Source organism: Falco punctatus, assembly GCF_963210335.1.
Source record: "Falco punctatus genome assembly, chromosome: 8".
Taxonomy (NCBI): domain Eukaryota; kingdom Metazoa; phylum Chordata; class Aves; order Falconiformes; family Falconidae; genus Falco; species Falco punctatus.
In genome coordinates this window covers 1,697,532-1,722,697 of record NC_137588.1, presented here as the reverse complement: position 1 = coordinate 1,722,697, position 25,166 = coordinate 1,697,532, and the positions used below count along the sequence as shown (strand labels likewise).

At 45.3% G+C, this 25,166-nt stretch overlaps 2 protein-coding genes across 3 annotated transcripts; one reads left to right on the top strand and one right to left on the bottom strand.

Moving 5' to 3' along the window:
• The first annotated feature begins 1,969 nt into the window (after positions 1–1,969).
• Positions 1,970–14,312, top strand: COQ10B (coenzyme Q10B). Of its 2 annotated transcripts, none has more exons than XM_080399573.1 (5): positions 1,970–2,262; positions 5,863–6,009; positions 7,495–7,687; positions 10,216–10,317; positions 12,603–14,312. In XM_080399573.1, the coding sequence occupies exons 1-5, from the start codon at positions 2,198–2,200 to the stop codon at positions 12,768–12,770; spliced, it is 675 nt and encodes a 224-aa protein (XP_080255699.1). In that variant the 5' UTR covers positions 1,970–2,197; the 3' UTR covers positions 12,771–14,312. The 2 variants fall into 2 exon arrangements, with proteins under 2 accessions (XP_080255699.1, XP_080255700.1); XM_080399574.1 differs by having other exon boundaries at positions 1,973–2,253.
• A 623-nt stretch (positions 14,313–14,935) lies between these two features.
• On the bottom strand, positions 14,936–25,086 carry HSPD1 (heat shock protein family D (Hsp60) member 1). Its single transcript, XM_080399564.1, has 12 exons — positions 24,928–25,086; positions 24,131–24,306; positions 20,490–20,742; positions 19,866–19,948; positions 19,137–19,232; positions 18,772–18,865; positions 18,192–18,360; positions 17,770–17,869; positions 16,731–16,976; positions 16,214–16,388; positions 15,422–15,600; positions 14,936–15,334 (listed from the first exon to the last, which is right to left on the bottom strand). Exons 2-12 carry the CDS (start codon positions 24,302–24,304, stop codon positions 15,182–15,184), a joined length of 1,722 nt encoding a protein of 573 aa, XP_080255690.1. The 5' UTR covers positions 24,305–24,306; positions 24,928–25,086; the 3' UTR covers positions 14,936–15,181.
• Between the last annotated feature and the right edge of the window lie 80 nt (positions 25,087–25,166).

Sequence of the window (25,166 nt, the reverse complement as noted above, 5' to 3'; positions counted from 1 at the left end):
TTGCCTCACCTAAGATTGGCTCTGTCTCTTTGTCCACTTAAAAAGATCCTTAAAATTCTTAGATATGTTTTAAACAGTATAAACTTCATAATCAGTTTAGACTGAACCTTTTCTCATCACGGTATTATTACAAAAATAGCATTTAGAAAGAAAATATTCTTTGTGGTCATACAGTACGGCTCCTACTGGTGTATCAGAAATGTCTTTTACCTCTCTGGTGTTAAGTATTAACTTGGGCCACTCTTCCTGTCAAAGCTAGTAAATGCACATCTCTTTGCCAACAGCAGATAGCAAGAACTGTAATTCTGAGCCTACCAAGGGAGAAAAAAAATAAAAAGAAAACAACCCTCAGACATCCATTATCTTTTACTTCTCATCACTTGAACCGTCAGCTGTTCTAAATGCTAAAAGACATCAGCTTAAGATGCAATTCCTGATCCACAGAGGCAAGCTACGACAACAGATGCAGAACAGAACCCCATGGCAAACACAGCATCCAGCAAGTAAGAGCAGCCCTGATGGAAGTTGCACAACACACACATAAGGTTAGTAAATTGGAGGTGGGGAGGGAGGTTAGGATTAGAGCTTTTTGTGTATTTCTGGCTTTGCTGTTTTGTTTTTCACCTGCATCGGAGAACACAGGTTTTTAACATGTTTCTGTTTTTTTATCAAGTTCAACATAAGAACATGCTGCAGGACAGCCTGTCTGAAAAACACCATACCCTGATGTAAGATGAAGTAGGAGCCACTCCAGTTAGTTTCCGTTACCCAAACTGGTGGTGATGGTGTTTAGTAATGAGTGGGTTTGCTAATGGCAAGGACACCTAATTATAAGGAGGACTTTTCTGAAGAGGCTGTATATGTGGCCTTACAAAGCTGAACTGTTTTGTCCAGAAAGCTTCTCCCATCCCATGTGTTCAGCATTCAACCGATTTAACTAAAATAGCTTAAGGTACATTGGAGGTAAAATTCCAGTTACATTTAATTGAGTGGGGATGAGTTCATCACATAGTTGAAGAGACATTGTTGACGATGTATCCAAGCTGTTTTTCTAGCATGATACAGCCCAGACACCTGTGCAAGTTAAGAATGTGTAAGTGCTATGAAGTGTGACTATTATGTTTCAGTTCAAGATTCCCAGTCAAGAGTTGAATGCCGCACCGTGTACTAAATTAAAAAAAAATCCAACAAAACCAAAACTATTTTGTGGAAATAGATTTTTCAGACTTACTTTTAAGCAACTTGTGTAGCACACGATATTACACAATATGAAGCGTATGATAAAACAAGCTCTATTTAGGCAGTAGTTCTTCCATTGCCGGAGTTGCAAACCCCGCCGTTGCTGAGGGAGGCTGCATTTGAAAAGTGGATTACGAGAAAGCACCAGTAGCAAGGTGAGTTTTTTGTTCCGATTCATAGTAAATCGATGCTCTGTGATTACAGCTAGGCCTGGGGAGGCACCGGTAAGCTTTAATGCCGTTGATAATTGTACACTTTTCACCTGCACCGAGCTGCGCACCGGACCGCACACACCTGCTGGGCAGGAGCTGAGGGGAAGCGAGGCGCGGCAAGGTCCCGCCGCCCGGCTGGGCTGGGCTGGGCTGGCTGCCGCCGGGGGGCGTGGGTGTGTGTGTGTGTGGGGTGGGGTGTGTGTGTGGGTTCGTGTGTGGGTGTGTGTGGGGGGTGGTGTGTGTGTGGAGGTGCGTGTGTGGGTGTGTGGGGGTGCGTGGGGGTGTTTGGGGGTGGGTGTGGGGTGTGGGGGGGGGTGGGGGGGGGTGAGGGGTGTGAGGGGGTGTGAGGGTGTGTGTGGGGGTGTGTGCGTGGGCGTGTGGGTGTGTGTGGGTGTCTTACCGGCCGCTCCGCCAGCTGTCGCCTCCACAGGGGTTCCGCCGCCGGTTCCGCGGGCAGCGCTCCCCCCGCCCGCCACCCCGCCTGCGGCCAGCGCCCCAGAGAGGCGGGGAAGGGGCGGGCCCGTGGCGCGCACAAGCCCAATTATAGCCGCGCGCGGGGCTCGCGCGCCGCTGGGCCAATCAGGCGGGGCGCCTCGCCCCCTCCCGCCCCGGCCGCCCGGTGACCGCCGCGGCGGGGCTGGCCAGCAGCGCCTGACGCCGGCCCGCGGGCGGCCCTGAGGCGGCGGGGGCGCGGCGCGGCTGGGCCCTGAGGCGGCGGGGCAGCCGGCGCGGAGCGGTGCCCCGAGATGGCGCGGAGCGGCCGGGCCCTCGGCAGGGCGCTGGCCGGCGGGCTCGCCGTCAGGTACTTGGGGTGAGGCGAGGCGCAGTGACCGCGGGGGTGAGGTGACAGCCCCCCGAGGCGGGCCCCGCGCCGTCCCGGGGCCCCGCCGCCTCACGGCCCCTCCGCGGTCGCCCCGGGGGGCGGCGGGCCGGGGGCGGGAGGGGCCGCCTCGGGCCCGCGGTGCCTCGGCCCGCCCCAGGGTGAGCGTTGCCGGGCGGCCGGCGGCCCCGGGGGATGCCGCGGGGGAAGGCAGGGGGCGGCAGCCCCAGCCCCCCTCAGGGGCGCCTGAGGCGGCCTGGTCCGTGTCGGTTTAGATTATTGACTTGCCTCTTCTTTGCTAGAGCCGGTTGGGTAACTTTGAGCGATCCATAAAAGAAACTAAAAACTGAGTAAAGCGCCCAGATGTTTTTCCTCCTCAGATAGTGCAACAAGTTCCTTCTCCCCCGGTCACATGTGAGGCTGGCTGGAACAACCTGCAAAACCAAACGCACTCTGGGAGAGGAGTTGTTCTTGTAACTGGAAGAAAATGAACAAGCAGGCGAGAGAAAGAGTGCAATTTGAAAATCTTAGGGAAAAAAAATAGGTTCCCTGTCCCAACTGTTACGGCAGTACTGCTGTTTCTTTGTTAAATTCAAAGTCTTACTATCACCCTCATAAAAACAGCAAAAAAGTGGCATAGGGCTCGGGTCACCATGTCAGATTTCAAGCAGTCATATGACATAGTTGTTACTGTGCAGTGGTATAATGTCATCTTACTTGGACTGCATTTCTTACTGTATATCCTTTGTGGTTTTAATCTTTAGGATGCATTTGCAATATTAAAGTAGTTCAATCCTGGTAAGCAACATGGCTATTTTTTAAAGTAATTTATTAGTCTTGAGGGCAGAATCAATTACTGGGAAGGGTGTTCAGTATAAGGTAATGGGTTGCAAACCAAGTTGGAAAATGTTTCTAGTGTAAGCCGCAAGAATCTTGGCAGATGGTTTTCAGCAAGTGCAAGCTGAATCCAAACTGGTGCTGTATTTGTAGCCTTGAAGCTGGGTCTGCTTTCACATCTTGCAGTTGTCATTGATGTACATTCTGTACCTGTTGTCGACTTGGTGGACCCCTTACTGTGCTGAGTAGCAGACTTTAAGGGCTCAGGTAGTAAATTAGCCTCTTGTGCTTATTAAGATTGAGATGCTAATAGGGGCACTTGTTAGCAACGCTCATTTTATAGGATGCAAACAGCTGTTTACAAAGAATTTGAATGAGATCAACTCATGCCTGCAGACCATAAAATGGCCATCAGATATCACTAACCGTATGGAAGTAACATTCGGGATAACAGTAAACACAATTGCCCCGACATGCTCTTACCACTAATTTCAGTCTTTGCAGTCAGGAGTTCAAGGTCCCCTTTTTCAAAAACATGTCAATCTGTAGGCTTAGAAAATTTTGTAGCTTTCAATCACTGATTCTAGATCACTTATGTATGCATACCATACAGCAGTAAACGCTTCCTTTTCAGGCGGTGGAAGTCAGGTGATACTGTGATCAGTACCCAAGTGTTTAGAGAAAGCAGCGAGTGATGCCAGTAGAGCAGTGTGAGCGGATATGGTTGTATTACTGGCAGAGGGTTAATACAGAGGTGGTAGCTGTGCCTGAATTAGAGTGTGTACCTGGCTTTTCTTCTGTGGTCTTGATCAGGTTCACAAAAACAGGTGTGATGGTCTGTTGAAATCTATGCTTCTGTGATTTCTTGGGGAGGTATGCTTTCCTGGACTAGGACCAAGCCCAGCACGTTCTCATAGTGTCTGTTTTTCTTCTGATAAAACCGGGAGAGAGATGAAGTCTCGCTGTGTTTATTAGCATTATAACCTCTCTTAACCTCACCTTCCTTGAATGGCAATGTAGTTGTGAAAAGGACATTGTCTTACAGCAGCTAAAAGATTATTTGTAGGCGTTGTTTTTCAGCTTTGCGGCTGAAACAAGTCTAGATAAAACTGTATGAAACAATATACTAACATAGCATTAGAGTAAAAAAAATAAACCAAGAGAAGAAACCTGGCAACTAGTTTGGACTGTGTATTATACATAACCCCAGATGCAGAAAGTAATTTAAATTAGCTCTCCAGAATGTGAGGTCTGGTCCAAACATTTGAACACTTTCTATGAATCCCGTTGAGGCAGCCACAGTGTTACTGGCATCCTTCCAGCATTACTGTCAAAGCAGTGCTTTTCCTTAACAGTCTTGTCCAATCTGCATGGAAAAAGAACAGACCATGTCCACATCCCTTGAGTTACAATTGTGAACATTTACCAAGTTCGTGGTCTGCAGACTTGTGAAGTCCACCTATTCTTCCTGAATTTTGACACCATGCCTCTGTCCCATCTTAAGTAATTCCTTTTCAGCTGCCGTGATTGTGACCTGTGTTGCTTCATATCACAATCACTTATTTCTTTTTTTAAAAGTCTGTACATATTGTTTCTAATCAGATGCTGCTGATAGTTATTTTCCTCTAAATACTTATTTATTGTTTGCCTGCCTTTTAATAATGACCATATAAGCTAATGTAGTCTGTCCCAGGTTATTACTGTGTTTCTTTAAAATTCAAAGTTATGCTGTTAATAACAAGTTTAATTGTTTAAAATTGGTAACTGTAATTTGCTAGACTACTTTGGTGGTTAGTAAAAAAATGCATTCATCTGTTCATTGTGCTAAAAACCCCCACCAAAACAAGCAACAAGCCTAATGCTAAGTGGGGAAGGTTGGTCCCATTTTTGACTATGCGAATCCAGAAGTACAGTCCTGATTGTTTAATTAGAGAAAGAACAGTAAAAGACCAAGGTTGCTCTTTAGCTCATGTTTGTAGAATCACTGACAGCAAACAGTGGCATTTTTAACTTCCTGTTGCCAAAACTCAGACTGTTTGACGTAGCATTTTGCGTCTTAACTGACTTGATCTAGGCAAAATCAATAGTTTAGCAGAACAGACCTATTAATCACAGTGAATGTTAGATTTTAGCGTAGATGTTCACAAACAGAGAACACTCAGGTGCAATCCAAGAATTCCTAGCATTTTTAAAGGTTGTTTGTTAGGTTTTATTTATGAAAATACTGTGTCCAAGGTTTTGTGTTAAATTTCCTGAAGGAAATATTGAAAGCTCGATAACAAGTGCACTTTCTGAATTTCTTTCAAAATGAAACTGTCCTTTTAAGAGAAGGATGTCAGCAGAGGGATTATAGCAAGTAGAAGCTCCTCTTTTTTGCGTATTCCGAAAGGGTAAAGTACTGCAGACTATGCCTTGATTTTGCTGTTAAAAAGCCTGTTCTGCAAATTAAGTGCATATGAGGTTTGTACATGAACTCATGCTGCCACCAAGCCAATGTTTAATGAGGCCCTTTGTACTTTGCCAGTTACATTTCTCCTGACTGGGGGCTATTTTTAGTTTCTCTGAAGGAAAGGGGGGGAGGCGGGGGAAGTCCCCCTTGTGTTTTTAACAGTTTGTGTACTGTTGGGAGCCTTTGTTTTTCCATCTGACTCTGACGTTTTCTGGAATGTTATACAACAGATTGTTTGTCTTTCCTGAATGTATTATTTATTTTGTTGATACGAAAGACATCTAAAAGCATTTTCACTGTTTCAGGCACTTGGCTTCTTGTGGTATTCTGATGACCAGAATTTCTCCTTTGCAAGTACCTGTAGCAAGCCACACCTTCTCAAGAACTTTCTTCAACATTGCTGCACCACTAGTAAACAAAAGAAAAGAATATTCTGAAAGAAGAATTATAGGGTCTGTACAGAAGTGTGGAAAGATACTTTGTATGCTTATCGATTTTGTGTTTGCTGTGATTAATCCAAATCACTAGAAGTTCAAAGGCTGAGCACCCCTGAGGACACATGCCCCTATGACTCTGCCCAGCCGGAGGCTAGAAAGGGGTTTTGACATTCAGAATTTATAGAGATCAGGCTTTTCCAGTCTTCTGAAATTGAGTGTAAAAAATGTAGGAACCTAAACCCTTTGCCCCATAGAAAGAAACAGCAGAAATAACCCTTCTATTCCATGATAAAACAAAACCAGCCTTGAAAGGGAAGACTATACTATTAATTTCATCTGGTGAAATGGGAATAAACCAACAGGTGTGAAAACTCCGTTCCTTTCTGTCCCATATGCATGCTAATATTTGCACTTACATTATGTTGTAGTTCTCACTTCTCAAGATTATTTTTCTTCTTTTAAAGAAAGAAAAAAAGTAGTTGTGTGATGAAGAAACTTAGGCACATAGGAAACGATTTTGAAATCTTGTTTGCCTTAAAGCTAGTGGGAAAATTTCGGTTCATTTAATGAGACTGGAATCCTGCCCCCAAGTCTCTGGTCCACAATAGTATGAACTATTTGTTTATTAGCATAGGGTTTTTTACTATGCTTAACATTCATTTATGTGATAGTTCTTGAACTTCAACAGAGTTTGTTCAGGCACTAAAAAAGAGCCTTTGTCCAATAATGCTCACTGTTAAGTACTTCCGAACATAACGCTTCATTTTAAACACAGATGGAATGAAGCATGTACTTCAGTTCTTTTCTGAGTCAGAACTAAAAATTAAAAACCATAGCTTTGTAATGCTTTGCTGTGTTACAGTACAATGAACCAAAATGCTGCCATCATATTCTTTCATCTGATTTCAATATCCTGCTTGAGCAGGTGGGCTGGACAAGATGACCTCCAGAGGTCCTTTCCAACCTCAGCCATTCTGTCATGCTGTGAGGATTTTCCATTGCATGTGTTTTTTAATTAAGCTTTTTTATTTGAGCAGTGTTCCTCTATTTAAGCCTTATGGAATATAGTACTTTAGTTTTGATACATCTTTTCCTGGTAGCCATGAAGTGTGGATTCTTTACACGGAGTGTCTAAGATCTACCTAAATGGAAACATAGCTGTGCTGGAAACATTATTTTTTCAATTTGAAATGTATGCATATTTACCTGGTATTGCAGAAAGTAGAAGGCACAGGTTCACTGTTCAATAATTTTACTGCTGGATGTCATGTAGTGTTTTGCTTTTTTATGCAAAAGCTTTTAGCAGTTTATCCCTTTTTTCTTCTTAATTAGCAAAGCTGCATTTTTGATTTCCTTAAACATTGATAGCATTTTCAGGTGACTGTAAGTTCACCTTCCAAACTGCCTATGCCATTTATACCATTTTTGAAACTTGTTAATACTGAATTAGAAGTTAAATACTTTGTAACTGTGACGTGACATTCATATTTCTGTTTCCAGGTATTCTATGCAGGAAATGTATGAAGTTGTTGCTGTTGTGGAGAATTACAAACTATTTGTTCCTTGGTGTAAAAAGTCAGATATATTATCAAAGCGCTCTGGATACTGCAAAGCACAGCTAGAAATAGGATTCCCTCCTGTAGTAGAGAGGTACACATCGGTTGTTACCCTAGTGAGACCACATTTAGTTAAGGTAATCTTTGTTTTTTCTTAGCTGTAACTTTCCATAATCTGTTTGTTGAAATTCTAATATTCCAGGAAGGTCTTGCTTCAGAACAATGCTGGAAGTGCTTTGCATGGCTCAAAACTTGTGTTGCTTTTCTTTCAAGACTTTAGATTAACCGGGGAGAATTTGAACGTGCTTTTAAAACGCAACCTGCCAAATGTCAGGCTGAGGGAAGATTTCTTTTTAATTTGCTTTTGCTGGAGAAACTAGCAGCCATTGATGAAGATATACCATTTTTGTTGGTTTTGTTATAATTTTGTCCAAGCCTCTCTAAATGCAAAATGAATACTGACTTAAAAGTTATCTTTGACAACTGTAGCTTCTGATGCCTTAGCAAAATTGGTATGTCATTACTTTTCTTCTGACAATTTTAACTAGTTAATATGGGAGGTCTTAAACTTAAGCATAGGATCAGCTGAAGAGACTGTTATTCAGTGTATTGATGAGAAGATAGAGTGGATTTGAAGTCAGTTTTTTAGAACCGATTTGTTTGGGAAAGAAGCAGTTGTATTTCTTCTCCTTTCAGCTTTTCAAGAGTAGTAATTAAAAGAGAAATGTCAAGGGAGAAATTTTAAATGACATCTGGATCTTCTATCTACTTTGTTTGCCTTGTATGTTTAAGTCTGTTTTGGTAAGGGAGAGCTCAGAACAGGTTTCTTTCAGCAAAACTGCCTCTCCCTTCATGTGGCAGATCTTGATTGTTTTTTGGAATAACTACTGGAATTACAATAGCTGATTGCTGTTCAAGATAATTGTTTGGATATCCTATTTCATTATTCTTTTCTAGGCTTCCTGTTAAGAAACACTGCTCACAACAGAAAATGGGTTTCTTAAGTGCAGGGGAGACATAAATTGGAAAAGGAAAATGCAAAGTGCCTTTATTCAAGGTACTTAATGATTCTGGAAAGAAAGAAAAAAAATCTCTCACTTTCTTAAAGTTGAACAACTACAATGGGAAATCTGCATTTTACATGCTGACTTCTTTCCCTTTCTACTCTTCCCTGGTAAGACTGGTCTTTTTCTTTCACATAGCTATCAGATCAGCTTACCAACTCTTTTTTCCCTCTAATTCACTCATCAGAGGCAGCCTTCTCGTCTCAGGAAAGACCACAAAAGTGGTGAGGAAAACAGTTTGTTTAGATTTCCTCTTCCTAGACTTAACTAGCCTTTTCTCTGCTGGGATGTTTTTTCCTAGAAGTTTACATTCTGTTCATACAACTGCAGAACATTTCTAGAGAAGCAGTCGTGTGTTTGGACTACCTCGCTGTCCTCAGAAACTCTGGGCAAAGGCAGCTTGCATGGTGGTCTAGCATAGCGGGCTACTGGCAGGGACAAAAGGAGCACGGATTTGTTGCTTATGGCAGCAGTGCTTGAGCAATGGAAAAAATCAGACTGGTAACAGCAGCTCTTGCCGCAGAGGAAGGCACAGAACAAGTTTACTACTTTTAAGGTTGGGAGCAAGGGGGACACGGTGGCAATTTTTCCATTCTTGCTGCCCGTTTGGGAGCAGCAGGAAAAGCAAGCCGCTCAGCTCTTTGTGTCTAATCTTGCCTCTACTCCTCCCCTTTCTGTTGTAGAAGTAGTAAGGCACTGCATCTCATTCCAGGGCAGAAAAATGTAGGTATTTCTATGCTCCTGCTTAGTCTTTGAGATGGCTTACTTTACTATGGCTTTCAAACCACAAACAATGTCTATTCAGCATAAGTAGTCTTGTTGGAGCAGAGCTAAAACAAGTTAGAGAAATTCCCTCTAGAAATTCCAAGCCAATTGAGATTATGTATTTGGATTATTTTGAAGTATTTGTCTTTCAATCTTTTTCTATTATAAATATAGGCACACCAAACTAGCTCTATTTGCTAAAACCAAAATGAATGGAAATAAGGACCCTATTGTCATGAAAACTGTGAAGCCAACAACTGCCTAAACTTTATTGTTTTAAAGGAGAATTGTATGCAAGTGCTCCTGAAATGTTAAATATCGCTTGCTGGTAACTAAAAGCCAGCATGTAACCTGATTATGAACTTAAGCATATCGTCTTACTGACCACATGGTAGCTCTTGATCTTGTGATGGAAGATGTTTGGGGTTTACTTTCAATCAGGTTTGTTTTGATGCTGAGTCCAAGACTACCAGTCTGTATCTCAGTATATAAACCATTCTATAATATAAGGAAAAAAATAATAATCTACAAACCCAGTAAATACCCACATCCTCTGCTTAAAGCAGTGACCATTAGCATTATTTTGGTGTTCTATGTCTCATGATAGACATCTGTTTTATAACTCTCACCACAAAAAATTTTTCCTCTCCCTTAAAAGGAATTCAATTATTTTGCCATAAATGACGCAGCGCAAATGGGATCTGCACTAGAAGAATAATTTTAACAATACTGCACCCTTCACTGTCTAACAATATACTAACGCGAGCTTCAGTAATACCGGTTCGTCGCATCTGTAAAAGCCTAACTTTAGCTTGACTTTGTAAACTTTATTTTAGGCATCCTGCACAGATGGAAAACTGTTTAATCACTTGGAAACAGTGTGGCGTTTCAGCCCAGGTATCCCTGGCTATCCAAGGACATGTACATTGGATTTTTCAGTAAGTATTGTAATTAAGACTACCACATGCTAAGAACGGCATAGAAATACTATCTTTAACTGCGCTTTTTCTTTTTTTTAATGCCTGGTACTTTTGTGGGGTTTTTTCGAAATACATACACACAGAAAACAAGTTAGCTTTAGTCACTACTATAAAAAAAATTTTGTAAACTTTACCATGTGGAAACTGCTACAGTGTCTTTCAGAGACACCAGTCTTCTGTGCGGCGTCTGCATATCATGAAGCAGTGTAGGGATTGGTGTCTCTCACTGTACAATTCTAAACATGCTCAGGTTTTTAGATTGTCAAATAGAGAGGGAGAAGTACTAAATATACTTCCCTATTTCCTTTAATTGCTCTACAACCTAAATGCTCTTGGTACCTATCAGAAAGTAGGTACTCTGTCCGTTCTGTTTGGCTTGCAGTTTGGTCAATTTAATTTTCTGGCCTCCAGTGTTACTCTTTCATGCATTTTAAGTCTTAATCCTTCCTTCCATAATGCAGGTATAATAGATTTTTGCTGGTTTTCTACTCTATGATGGGGTATCACTGCAGCTTAAAAGTATTGCTCTTTAAATCTAGTATTTGATTTAGCCTGTAACTCCCAGACAAGTTCTCTTCCACTGAAGTTACTGCTTTTCTATTTTGCCTAGTCTGTCATTTTTTTCTTACATTTTGTAGCATTACAGGTAGGTGTTGCACTGAGCGCATAACTAAGCTGAGGGGGGTGGTCAGAGCAGGGTACAGAAGTACAGAGAAATGGGTTGATCCTGCTGCCATCTACTGGGATACCCTGCTTTAAAAGATGCCTTCTGTAAATAGGAAAAAAGAGCTTTTGGAGTATTTGTAAACTAATGCATGAATTTCCTTGGGTTAACAGCTTTCGGCTTACTACTGCGTTGCACTCCAAACAGTTCAACAGTAAACATGAATCTATAGGCACTCAGAAAAATATGTTTCTCATGGGATTTGCCAAGGATGTTTGCATGTTAGTTGCTCACAGTGTTTGAATTTCTGTGGGCAAATGAGTGCCAGTTCCTGCTGATCAGTACATAAGCTAGCTTTTAACCCAAGACATAAATCAGTTGACAAGACTTGAATTAAGGAATTGTTTAAAATCTATAATCTAAATACTAAGTCCATGAGGAAAGCAATTACTTCTGCACTACTGTTTCGCAGTTAACATGCTATACTCCTAAGCAACTGGAGCAAAGCTATATTTGCTCCATTTGGTATTTAATCTGCTGATTTCTCACAGATGACAAAAATACTGAAATCTCAATCTGAAAGACACACTATAGCAGAAGTGATGAGAAAATTGCAGAAGAGCAACCTGTTTCTTTTCCTGAAAATAACAATCATTTTGGGAAGCCACATATTCCAAAACAATGTGATTCCATAGCCTTAGAGGAATGTTATTTAACTAGATAGAAGGCCAGCACAGCACAAAAGCATAATCAAAGGCTATTTGACATAAAAATCACCTTCTCTTTTGAGGGTGGAGAAAGCCAACTCCCTGCTCCCCTGCTGTAAATGTCAACTGCTACAGTAGCTTCAGTTTAACTGCAGGATTCAGTAGCTAAAAGAAAATGGAGTTCTGAGCGCTGCAGCAGGAGCGCCTGAGGGCAAGGTACAGAGGACTTAACCAGTGCATCTGTACTCTGACAGTGACTGCCCAAGCCAGGACAGTGAAGGACACGAGTGGGAGGCGTTCAGGTGGGAGATACGGCACACAAAGCTGTAGCTTTAGTCAGTAAACTGTCCGTTTGAATATACTGTAAGTACAGTTGCCAAGATGGAAAGACCAATTTCAAATGTTGGGGAACTTTTGATCTGCTTTTAAATGCCTCTTGGGATTGCTTCACTTTATGTGTAAGTCTGCAGTCTTGCCATGCAGGATTTTCCTCAGACAACTTTTGTTCCCAAGTGAATTCTGTGAACAAAGTAACTGAGTTATTGTTTGTCATTATCCCCAATCTTTTACTTATGTTTTGTGACTCAACGTTTATTGAGTTAAATACAGCTTAGATAAATGGAAATGATTACTTCAGAGGATTGAACAAAAGGATTCTTCTAATTGAAAAGCACAGGGAGACAGTCCTCTGACCGAGGGGTAAGGCTTTTCTTCAGACTGATTCGCCTATAGCTCCATTTTAACTGTTCTTTCTCCCACAGCTTACTCACAGACCAACTGGAGATTCTGTAAGAGAGTTGTCTTATTTGTAACAGCATTTTACCACAACGGTAGACTCGGGAAAAACAATTCTTCTCTATTTTCTTAAACAGGTTTCTTTTGAATTTCGTTCGCTTCTACACTCAAAACTTGCTACACTATTTTTTGATGAAGTGGTAAAGCAGATGGTAGCTGCCTTTGAAAGAAGAGCATCCAAGCTCCACGGCCCAGAAACAAGCATACCTCGGGAGCTAATGCTCCATGAAGTTCATCAGACATAAAAGGGAAAAAACATAATAACCTCCATTTATAAACTGGTTTGTACACTTCATCCGTACAAGAGGTGCCACGCTCCTCCTTTGGGGCATGTTTCATATCTCAGCTTTGTGTGTGACTTTATACTGTACAAAACACCTGTTCAGCCAGATGTATATAGAATGTGCAAGCTGCAATCAGGTGCAACTTAAAGCTTTATTGGTAAGAGACAATTAGAAGCTACTGCAACACGAGCTATCTTGGGCTGCTGACTATTAACTTGCCGAACAGTTTGTATAATCACAGTGCAAGTTCCACCTTATTCAAGCTTATGTTTTTTTCAGCGTTGTAACACTAACTCAAGTTTAAGTTGTTAGTAGTGTGAATGTAACTTAACAGCATCACCTCAGCCATCTCTGGCCCAGCAAAGGGAAACTGCCTGTCAAGCACCCAGCAGCAGGTGCTTTCAATTCGAAGCCATGACAGGGGTAAGTCAGGAGTCTGCAGCTGCTGCTGAACTCTGGGCAACTGCTATAGAAAAACTCGCCAAGGCTTCAGAAGTAAAGCGCAAGGGTCCACCTAAGAGCAGGAGGGCCGTAACTCGGCGCAGTCTGCCGGCGGGCCTCAGCCACCCATCGATCTGTAGGCGGTGCAGCAGGCTGAACTCGCCTACCTGCCGCACTCTGTTACACGCTGCCCTTAGGTTACAGAGGCACGTCTTATCTAACGTGAACAGTTTCCAGTTCCAACTCAACTTTAAACCAAGTAGATCAGCATTACCTCTCCAAGAGCCAGGGCATGGATGCACAGCACGCCGCACCACAGTGCTGGCCTCCCAGGAAGGAGTGAGCGGGGAGTCCTCCACTTCCTGCAGACAAGTGCACCCAAGGCCGGCCCTCGTGAAAAACACAGCGTACAGCGCTAACCCTTAGTTCATAGGGGTTTCCAGCACCACGCCACCATTTGCGTATTAGTCCATTACAACGGTACCAGCTGTCTTGACTGGGTTAGTTTTCAGTAGTTCTGTTCCTGACACTAATATTGTTTCCACTCCCTGAAGAAGTATTAGCGAATAGGTTTGAACAGGTTTTAAATCCTGTCTGTACGTTGCCTTGCGTTACCCAATTTCCATACTGAAATTAGGTGTATTAAGTAAGACTGGAAGGTATGCTTTGGGACAGGGACAGCCCTGAGGCAGTGTCAGACCACTTACTTTTCCTGAAAGAGCAACTGAAATGTCAGATGTCCCATCTGCGAAGGACAGTTCTTATTGGAGGTAGGAAGCTGGGGGAAGCGACAGCTGGAATAAGAGGTCAGTTTTGCAGCACCAAGAAGTTGTAAAGCCACAATGTTTGCCAAGACAATGAGAGGTACTCAAGTTTGGAAAGCAGAAGACCACACACCAATGCCACGTCAGGCCAGAGCAGTCAGGGGCAAGGCAAGCTGTCCTTTTTAAGGGAAAAGCAGCACCCAGCATCAACAGCAAGTTCAACTAAATCCTGGAGCCCATTACCAGAAAGCTAGAAGACAAGACCGGGAGGCTCAAGGTGAGGTAACCACATACTTACTTACAAAAACCGCAACCCTTTCTTAGCAAAGGCGACTTACCTGCTTCACACCCCCGGGGTGCACTCCCTCCCTTGGTGCAGGGCAAGGCGCTCAGCCTGTTCCCTGTTCCGACAGGTGAAACAACCAGCAGACAGGGCAAAATAAAGCCAGCGCACGTGCCTTATTTTCATAGCATTGTTTAATAGTTTAAAGAACTGTTCCGTCAGTTCAGCTTCTGCATTTCTTACCATAATTAGTCACTTGTCTTTCTGAGAAGCATCCTAGACAACGGACTGTTTCCTGGAGGGGACACCTCCCACCCCCACCCCTCTACTTCCAAGCCTAAGTATGGGATTTCTAGTCAGTCTTAGAAGCAGCAGGCTGTCAGGGCTCTCCCCTGACTATGGCTTTGGGTGCAGATGAATAAGGTGATACATTTTGTAACTTTCGAGCAGTCTGTTTTATTACATAAAGGTCACAGAACTGTGTATTTGCCTACTTTGTACACAACTGTCTAGTCTCACGCACAGTGGCTTCCAAGTTCTTCCTAGTACTGGCACGCACCAACAAATTCTGAAACAGAATATCAAGTGCCTTAATTAACTTTGAATCAGGACCTTGGTAGATGGATCTTGCAACCCAGTTATCAGGAATGTACAAATGTCTTTATTCAAAAAATACAAAATAAATTATCTGTAGGCATGGACAATGACTGTAAACAATTACACGTGTGTTAAATGAAATCCAGTAACTGATGGTTACAGTGATTCTTTTAAACACCAGCCTCACTTCAGTCACTATCCACCCTCTTGCACTGACATCTGAAGTTTTTAAGTCAGACCTGTCAGTCTTAAACAGCCCAGCCCGTGATGCATCCCTACCGCAGCAATCAGAACATGCCACCTCCCATTCCTCCACCCATCCCTCCCATTCCTCCCATTGCCGGCTCCTTTTCTTCTTTAGGAATTTCGGTCACCACTGCTTCGGCTGTTGATAGGAGAGACGCGACACCTGCAGCGTCCATCAGAGCAGTTCTCACAACCTAAAAATAGGAAAGAAATAACTCAATACCTGCTGACTGTCACGTGAGGGGGGAGGAAAGCTGAGAGTTCGGACTATTTTAGGCTACCTTTGTCGGGTCGATGATTCCTTTCTCTACCATATTTACAAAGTCCCCAAGCATTGCATCATAGCCAATGTCTGACGGACTCTGCAGGATTTTCTCAACTATTAGTGATCCTTCAACACCTGCATTCTTCGCAATCGTCATTGCTGGGATTTTCAGTGTTCTCTTTATTATTTCAATGCCTGTAAGAAAACGGGTGTTTAGAATTACCTATTGCATACGCTGCTCCAGCTGCAAGGGCACACACTCACGTGCTGGAGATCGATACAAAGAAAACCCTCTGAGCAAGGACATACGCTAGTTTACTTTTATCAGCTTCAGGGAAAAAGGTTCTCTGCTACTTGACGTTTGCCAACAGATGAAGCCCTCGCAAGACATTCACACCCATTTTAGTTTTACTTCTGCAAAAGGCAGTCAGGAGTATTATTACTGTAACATCGCACAAAGCCTTTTTCCATTTGATATGCCACACCATCTCTCAGGCATTCCTGGATTTTATGTCCGTCTACAATGGCTTAACGATCAACTCAATTCTTCCTTTAATGGTCTGCAGCCCCTTGCAGGGGGTACTGCTGCTGCTTTACTGTTAACTGGCTCTTTCACAGCCAGGTCGGGGCTGCAGTGAAAGCTTCTTCCCACTGTAAAGCAGAGACTGCTGTAACAAGGGAGTATGAGGGTCTAGAGATGAATTAACAAAAAGCTCACCAAAAGCAATCTGTATTTAATGTTATAAAGGCTCAGGACAGAAGGTCTATTCTTAACGCTTCCACACACGCATTCAAGCCATTTACTTACCAATTTTCTGATCTTCATTGGCTGGAGCTAAGGCATCTAATGCTGGAATGCAGCGAAGCAACGCACAGCCCCCGCCTGGAACGATGCCTTCCTCTACGGCAGCACGGGTGGCGTTCAGGGCATCAGTAACTCGGTCCTTCTTCTCATTCACTTCCACATCACTCGTGCCACCAACCTACAGCAAGCAAGCAACGTGTCAAGGCCCGCTCCAGGAGCCCGGCAGGAAGAGCACTGCTGCTGCGAGATTAAATCGCCAGCTGGAGCCGTTAACAGCAAAGTGCCAGAAAACTAACCGGGTGCCCTCCCCTGCCGGCAGTGTTCTTGTGTACCTCAGCGCTCAAGAAGCCTGAACACACAGTTTCAGTTGATTATTTCATCAAGTTCTTAATACCAAAGCATAGCACTGTAAGAAGCCAAATTCCTTACCCAAATCATGGGACAAGCAGACAGCAGCAGCTTAAGACTGGCAATAAAGGACCGATGCTGCGCCCCTTTCCGAAGGTGTTTAACTTCTCACCTTCAATACTGCTACTCCATCAGAGAGTTTGGCCAATCGCTCATTCAGTTTCTCTTTTTCGTATTCACTTGTGGTAACTTCTAGCTGTTCGATGATTTCTTGAATACGTTTTTCAATTTGAGCCTTTTCGCCCTTCCCCTTTAGAAGCATGGTGTCATCCTTTGTCACGATGACCTCTCCGACTTTACCGAAGTCATGGGGCTGGATATCCTCCACATTTAGGCTCAAACCCTCTTCTCCAAACACCTGAAACAAATTATGTGAAAAGCTGCAATTCACCACTTCTCCTGATGTAAGTTTGTTATTTGTAGACACACAAACACATGGAACAGGCTAATGGCGCAGAACAATCGCACTGCGGCAGCCCAGCTCAACACACCACATCCTGCCCCCCCCTCCCCCGGGTGCACAGAGCCCTACTCCTGTTTCCAGAGGTTACAACTATAGGCACTAAAGTGACTTTAGAGCAGGGTTTGCTGCTTTGTTACTTCATACTCCAATCAGCTTAAACATGAAGTTTTATTTCAATAACCCCCTTCGGATCCCAGTACCACACTACAGTTTTGAAGCACATACAAAAAAAAGGCAGCATAAAGGGACACTAATCAGCATATCAACTATTTAAGTACAGAAGAAAATTATCCAGTTTGTTCCAAACATTTAAAATAATTAGATCTGCCACACTGGAGCTGAGGCAGACAATCAGTTTTACAAGGCAGCCAGAAAGCTTTGCTGTTTCAAAGGAATGTCCTTGAAGTTCCTTCTTGCCCTTAACAACCTAAATGCTACAAGCAAGTGGTGCGTAGCTTCAGTCAGTTAAAAGGACATACTACACATGGTTGGCATGGGCTGTATTACAGAGCCGTTACCAATATCTGTATTTTTTTTTAAAAAAAAATGCAAAGTATAGTATTGGTTTTTGAAAGAACAGGACACAGCCTGCAACACAGCCATGAACCTAGAAAGACACATTCTTTTCCTCCTTAGGCCCCATTAGCATTTCTTGGAGCAAAAAGCCAGTTAAACCATCGTTACTTACCGCACCGCCAGTAGCAATTGCCATGTCCTTAAGCTGGTTTTTCCTGTTGTCACCAAAACCCGGTGCTTTTACAGCAACAACCTGAAGGCCAACCTTCAGTCTGGAGAGAAGAATTCAGAGAGCAACACTCCACATGTGTTCAGAGAATGAGTCTTAGTTACTAAAGCCAATTATTTCAGTACAGCTCTAACAAGCAAATGAAGAGCCCTTCATGAGCCAAAAGCTGGTTTTGCTCAAAAAGGTAGTTAGGAACAACTGAAGTTCTGTCTGAAGCGATGCAGTGTAGCTACACACAAAAGGGGCTGCTTCTCTGGTAAGCAAATGCAAATACATGCTTTTGTATGTATCCCTTTAAAAGGAGGAATACACACAGGCACAGACAAAAGCAGTACCTGTCTGCAAGCACGGACTTTAAGCCTCACCTGTTCAAGACCAGAGTGCTGAGGGCTTCTCCATCAACGTCTTCAGCGATAATGACCAAAGGTTTGCGGTTGGCATTGGCAATTTCAAGAGCTGGAACTATGGACTGTACACTAGAAATTTTCTTTTCGCTGATTAGAACGTAAGCATCCTGGAACTCGCATTTCTGCCCTGCAGAAACAACAGGCGTTATCTGAACAACCCGGTTGTAAGAACGTATCGGGCATTCTCTTACACTGAAGCAGCTACTTGGGAGCAACTGCCGCTCTTTTCAGCAGCGTTAAGACACAAATTGTTGTCTCCAAGACTCCACCTTCAATTCTGCACTGTTCTGGAGTGCTGCAGGGCCAGCTTGATGTTCGCACAGACACAGTCCATGCTTGGCAGAGAAGGGAAAAAACCAAAACCCAAAGACTCCAAGCTTTTACCAGGAGTTAGAAGTTTCTGATGTGGAAGGACCCCCCTGCCCTATTTGCTGTGGAACACAGCGTAACAGACTGTAAAGTCTTTATAGCAGGTACCACAGACAGTAACTTCAAAGAGCCCCTACAAGGTATCTGACACATGTTATTGTTAACTCACCTTTGGTTGTGTTAATAAAATACGGAGAGATGTAGCCTCTGTCAAATTTCATACCCTCAATGATTTCCAATTCATCATTCAGAGTTTTTCCATCCTGTTTAGATGCAAGAAATTCTACATTAAAGCTCCCTTATTTACCACCATAAGCACACGCAGAGATAGGCTCCGTACCACACATCGGCTTTATGTGCCTCCCTTCAAAATAAAGGATTGTTAAGAGGGAACAGCAACCAGACCCCTATCTAATTGAGCTGGGGAGGAGGGAATTACGGTGGGATACCGCATGTGAGCGGCAGCAGCTACATCACGTGCCACAAAAGCCGACAGTGGCTTTGCATGTAGTCCATACATTGGGCAGTTCTTACCTTGACAGTGATCACACCCTTCCGTCCAACTTTCTTCATTGCATTGGAGATTATATTGCCGACTTCCTGATCTCCATTCGCCGATATCGTGGCAACCTGGAACAGTAACCTCATGTAACTGCATGTCACAACACAAGCGATATTTCCTCACTATGCAGAAAATCAGAACAACCATTTTGATTCTCCTGTCTTTCCTGACAAGACAGGGCAGCCAGCCATCGCACAGCCGCGCCAGGACCCGAGAGCCCCGCCGGCACGGCTCGCAGCTCCAGCGCAGCCAGGCAGCACACGCAGGCCAGCATGCCCAGTGCCCCAGACCCAGCTGGGCACCCACCTCTACCCGAGCCTCCCACAGCAGGCCCACCATGCCCCCAGGAGTCCGCCGTCACCTTCCACCCACAAACACATCTCTGCTCTCATCAACTCTTCCCCAGTACACAAATTCAGGACCAGATTTTTGGAATGAAACTCAAGGATGAGAAAAACTACCTACTTCTGAACTACCTGCTAGCAGTAACTGAAGGCAGAATATTGCTAACTTTAAGTAACTCAAGAAAATCAAAGCATAACCATGAAGATCATTCAAGGAATCACACTCTGAATCTTGGTAGATGAAGAAAAATACTCAGGTGTCATATATGCACAACCCAACTCCATTAAATCTGATGACAAAATATTTTTGAGGGATGAACAGTTATGTAAACTTGGTTTAGTAACTTTTTTCCTAACCTGTGCAATTTCTTCCGGAGTTGTAACAGGTTTAGACAGCTTCTTTAGTTCAGCTATGACAGCATCAACTGCAAGCATCACCCCTAAAGATGAACGGAATACTAGTGAGCAAACACAGCGAGGCACACAGAACAGAAAAAACAGCCCCAAACAGTTCAAGTTTCAGAGTCCACATGGCCAAACGCGCCGAGCCTGCAAGCTCCAGAACCAGCAACGGGCAGTTCTAGTTCCCCACTGCCATCCGTACACCTAGTGATCTTTGGAACTGGCACGACATTCTTTCTGTCACAATTGACGTTTATGGCAAATTTATTTACATGGCACCCGTAAATTTATGTACTTATCAAAAATTGATTAAATGCAGAAATGGATTTAAATGGAATTTACTTATGACAAATTAAACAAGTTCACTGCATATAAAATCATAAAATTATTAGAAAAATGAAGAATTGTTCAGAGCAAGTAACGTAACAGAAGCAAGTGGGTTCTTTACTCATTGCTCTTCCAATGAAGCTTCATGCGGCTCTTCAAAAAGAGGGCAGCTTACTCAGGAAGCTGGTCAAACCTGGGATATGTGAAATACAGACAGGGATTAAACCTTAAAAACACAGGAAAAAGATTTACCCCTCCTGATTTCTACTGGATTAGCTCCTTTGCTGATCTTCTCAAAGCCTTCCTTGGCAATGGCACGCGCAAGCACCGTCGCAGTAGTGGTACCGTCTCCAGCTTCTTCATTTGTATTGTTGGCAACATCTTGAACTAATTTGGCTCCAATATTTTTGTATTTGTCTTTTAAGTCAATTGCCTTTGCTACTGTCACGCCATCTTTTGTCACTTTGGGACTTCCCCAGCTTTGTTCGATGATAACTGTTCTTCCCTAGGGTGCCAAAGAACAGACATTAAATCAGAGCCACACAACCCACAGCGTGTTACTCTAAGAACTCAACTGAAGATGAAGACCCCTTTGAACAGCCACGGCAGAACAGAAACACCGCCTGGCACAGAACTTTCAGCTGGGACTTTTTTTCGAGCACACACATTACCAAGGTTCTGCACGACTGGAAGAAATGGCTCAAAGGTTTTATACTTTCACAGAAGGAGGCTTCGCTCCCCAGCCATAATGCTGAACACCACAGACTCAAAAGTCTACAATTAAGTAAGTCTGGCCTCCCAGAGAAAAATATAGATTCCCTCTAACACTGGTATTTTCCCCTAAAACTACACTACAGCAACAAACTGAATTTGCAAAATCTAAAAACCAGCCATACAAAGCTCCGCCTGTTGCACGTTCTGGAAAAAAGCCGAGACTTGCAAACCTTATTAATGATTAGCAAAGAGAACCGAAAAAAATGACAATACTTAAGCAATCTGTGTTAATGTGTTGCAATAACTTCCCAAACATCGCAAGTTAACAGGCCTTTCTTTGCCTGCACTTGCCTCCATCTCAGCAGCTGGACTCTCCCCTGCAGCATATCCAGACCTGGTGAACGTGGGAAACCACGGGCCATGCAGGGCAGCTGCGCCTGCACAACAGACTGCTCCTTCCCAGAAGAATTCAGCAGCTTTAGTAGCTGCCCCCATCGGTCACGCTCCAGCTTGAGCTGGAAGCAGCAGAACTGCTAGGAGGTCCACCCCTGCCGCCCTGGAAGCCCTCAGCCATCCTGGCAGCGGGAGCTGGTGCGAGAGAGCAGGTGCCCCACTCCCCTGCGGGCACCCCCGCTGACCCCGCAGAAGATCCCTCGGGCCCTGCTGAGCCCAGCACGCCAGCGGCCGCCGGGCATGGCTGCAGCAACACCACACCAGCAACACACCAGCGCGGCCTCAGCGCCAATCTGAGCCCGGGTCACGCACCACGTGCCAAGCCAGCTCAGCGCTCCCAGACAGCATGCTGCTGCTACGGCACCGCACAGTGCGTTCCTCGCGTGCGCAGAGCCCGCTCACGTCTGCCTCACCGAGTTAACTGACTCTGGCCTCCTGCCACGCACCAGGCTACGCTGCTTCTGAAGCACACCCACCCCTAGCAGCTGCAGAAGCAGCATTAAGCTTCAATTACTGGTGCTGAACTTGTGAAAGTGCTCACGTAATTCTAACTGTGCTGTAAAACAATCACACCAAAACAACGTGTCGTCTGGCTTCTTAACCGCTGTTTGATTTGACCTGCGCTTTCCCTAATCCTAAAAGTTGTTCAAGGCTACGGAAAACCACTGGAAGATCCTGCTACTGCTACGTTCTTTATGTACTCCATCCTTGGTTTTGTGTAGTCTCTCCCCAATTTTGTTCAGTTTTGACATAATCTTATTTCAAGTGTGTGTTTGGTAGCTATGAGGGGACAGGCACAGCAAGATCTACTTGTCTCTGATGACATTAATCACTTACATTCAAACATGTGGTCTGTGTTTCTGAGAAAAGGCACGCCGCCGGGGAACGCACACCCATTTTGAATGGTCCTGCACGTCGAGAATCCAAGCACACACAAACTACTCCTGACAAAGTAATCACCATGTCGGTAAGCAGCAACAAAAGATTGCGTGAAACTGCAAACCACGTTTCTTTAAAGACAGAACAGCGCCAAAGGCAAGTTTCCCCACCAGCACAACATTTCTTACAACGCTGGAAGCAGAGTCAGGTCATTGCAGTACAACCCCTACAAGCCTACAGATACACGCGCAACAGCAGATGAAATGAGAACGCTGGAACAAAACCCCCGCAAGGTTACAGCAAGTTGCATCAGGAAGCGCCCTTTAGCCAGGGCACTAGAACCACACTCAAGGCATTCACACAGCAGCTTGATCCCAAAACCCTGGAGTTATATTAACTGGCTACACTTAAACTTTGTTCCTTTATGTAAAACAGCTACAGCTTGCAGACATCTCTGCTCTTTAACCTTCATCTGCTCAGCTTATGGCATTTTTGCCTTTAAATAAAGATAGCAGCACAAAAAAGGTGCAATAAATACACAAGCTGATGTTGCAGAGGACAAGCAGCCTTGAGAACAGCCACACACAGGCTGTTATTTAAAGATGTTAAAGAAAATGTGTTTTGAATTAAGAAATTTAAAGTGCTGAAGCTGCTAACTGGCATAACCAGGCCCCGGCCCTCATACAGCCCTAATCCAAGGCTGGTTTAAAACCCAGTCAAGTTAATCGGTGGGAGAACAGAAAAGCAATAGATGGTCAATTTCTGTACCAGGTGCTCTCAGAAACACAGGTGTTCCTAGAAAAGAAATTAGTAGATGTGAATAGGAAGTGCTTGTTCAAAGACTAAGCATGCTTGAAGGAGCAGGTGAGTTAAAGCAGGCAGAAAAATCACAATCTGAGGAGGAGCCTGGAACCGAGGAGATGAATCAACTGGACAGTCAGGTGATGGATTCGCAGAACTGACAGGACCAAAGGAAACTCCTAAAAACTTCAGACGTTGACTAACGGTTTGATAAGTGTATATAAGCTGTGCTGTATCACTTGGTTCTCTGCCACTCACTGGGGTGGTGGCCCAGCTCCGAGATGTGACTGAAGCAAGCCCAGTTGTACCCACACCTGTGTGAGTTTCTCCTTTAACAGGGAACAGATATTCCTGTGAGCACAGAGAAAGTCAGTGTCTCTTCCCTAAAAAGGAACATCGTTTCAAGCCTTACTGCACATTGCATGACTATGCAGAATGCAGTAGACGGTCTTCCAAAAGATGGAGTACTTGCAGGGAAACAGACGCTACCTTCCATCCCACTGGCAACATGAAGTTATGCCACCGCCACAGGGTTCCACTTAAGCTGGTAACATTTAGCAGCCAATTGAGAACTCAACTGGATGCTTTCAACATTCCTTTCGCATTGTGAATACTAAACGGCAGGGTGATACAGAACCATCATTTACAATTAGAAGAAAATTTTTAAAAACCCCACGTGCTAGTTAACCCATGTCACGATATAGTTACATTACCTACTGCATTGGTACGGGCCAACAGCTGAGCTGCAGTAACCTATCATGCACACCCCCTTAACCTTCAAACCGCCTGAACAAATACACTGCGCCTTTCACAGCCATCCCATTCATTTCACTTTGCTCCTCCGAAAAGCACGCACGCTACTGTCACGCTCCAATGACGCGAACGGGAACATGGCTGCCTGCAGCAGGCTGTGCGTGGCCCTGCAGCTGCGGGTCACGGCCCTGCGGCGGGCACTCCCGCAGCGCTGCCCCGGGAAAGCTCACCGCCCTTCGCTGCTGGGGCGCCTACAGACATTTACATACAACAAATGCAAAATCTTCCATTACCTTCGGCCCCATGGTGACAGCTACAGCATCTGCTAGAAGATCCACGCCTTGGAGCATAAGAGCTCTAGCATCTGCCCCGAACTTCACATCTTTTGCATACGCTCGTGTTAGATGGGGGGCGAGTGCCCTGGACACCGGCCTCATCTGACCGAGCACTGTAGATAAACGGAGCATGTCTGAAAGATTAAAAAAAATCCGAAGGAAAACATAAGCATTACGGCTTTGCACATATACTTCTAGAACAAGAAAGAATAAAAAGGTTTCAGAAAGCCAAGGAAGTGACCCTGAGCTTTTAGTTTCTCGACGGCTGGAACAGACACGCCCGCAGCTGCGGGGAAGGCGGCTGCGGCCGGGCGGGCCTGGGCCCCTGCGGCCACGAGGACTCCCCGGCAGCGGCCGAGCGCGGGGCCGGCCCGGCCCAGCCCAGCCCAGCCCCAGCCCCACAGGAGCCCCGCAGGCGCGGCCCGGCCAGGCGAGGCGCCGCCGGACCACCCGCGGCGGCGGGATGCGGCCCCGGGCCCCCCGGGCGGGGACCTGCGGCCACATGGCCCCTTCCACGGGCCAAGGTCAAGCGCCGCTCGCCCCCTACCGCCAGCCCGGCCGCGCTGCACCGCCGGGGCCGAGGCCGAGGCCCGCCGCGCCGCCTCGCCCCCCGCCCAGGGCCCGGCTGCAGCCCTCGCCCCGGGGCCCGGCCGGCCCCCTGCCCCCGCGCAGCCCGCAGCCGCCGCCACGGGGGAAGTGGGCTGGAGCCAGGAGGTGGATCGGGGCAGCCCCCGCCGGGCCGGGCCCCCGCTCACCTACGGGCAGCAGCAGCCGGCGCCGCCGTCCGGCCTCAGCGCTGAGCGGGCAGGTCTGCGTGCGGGGACGGGCGAGCGCTCGGCACCCACCGCCTCCGCCCCGCCCCCGGCCATGCGGGGCCCCGCGCCGCCCGGCCCGGGAACCAGCATACCCGCCGCCGCCCCGCCCCGCGCCCCCGCCGCGCACCGGTACGCGCATGCGCGCCCGGCCCCGGCATAAGCCACTCAGGTTCCGGGGC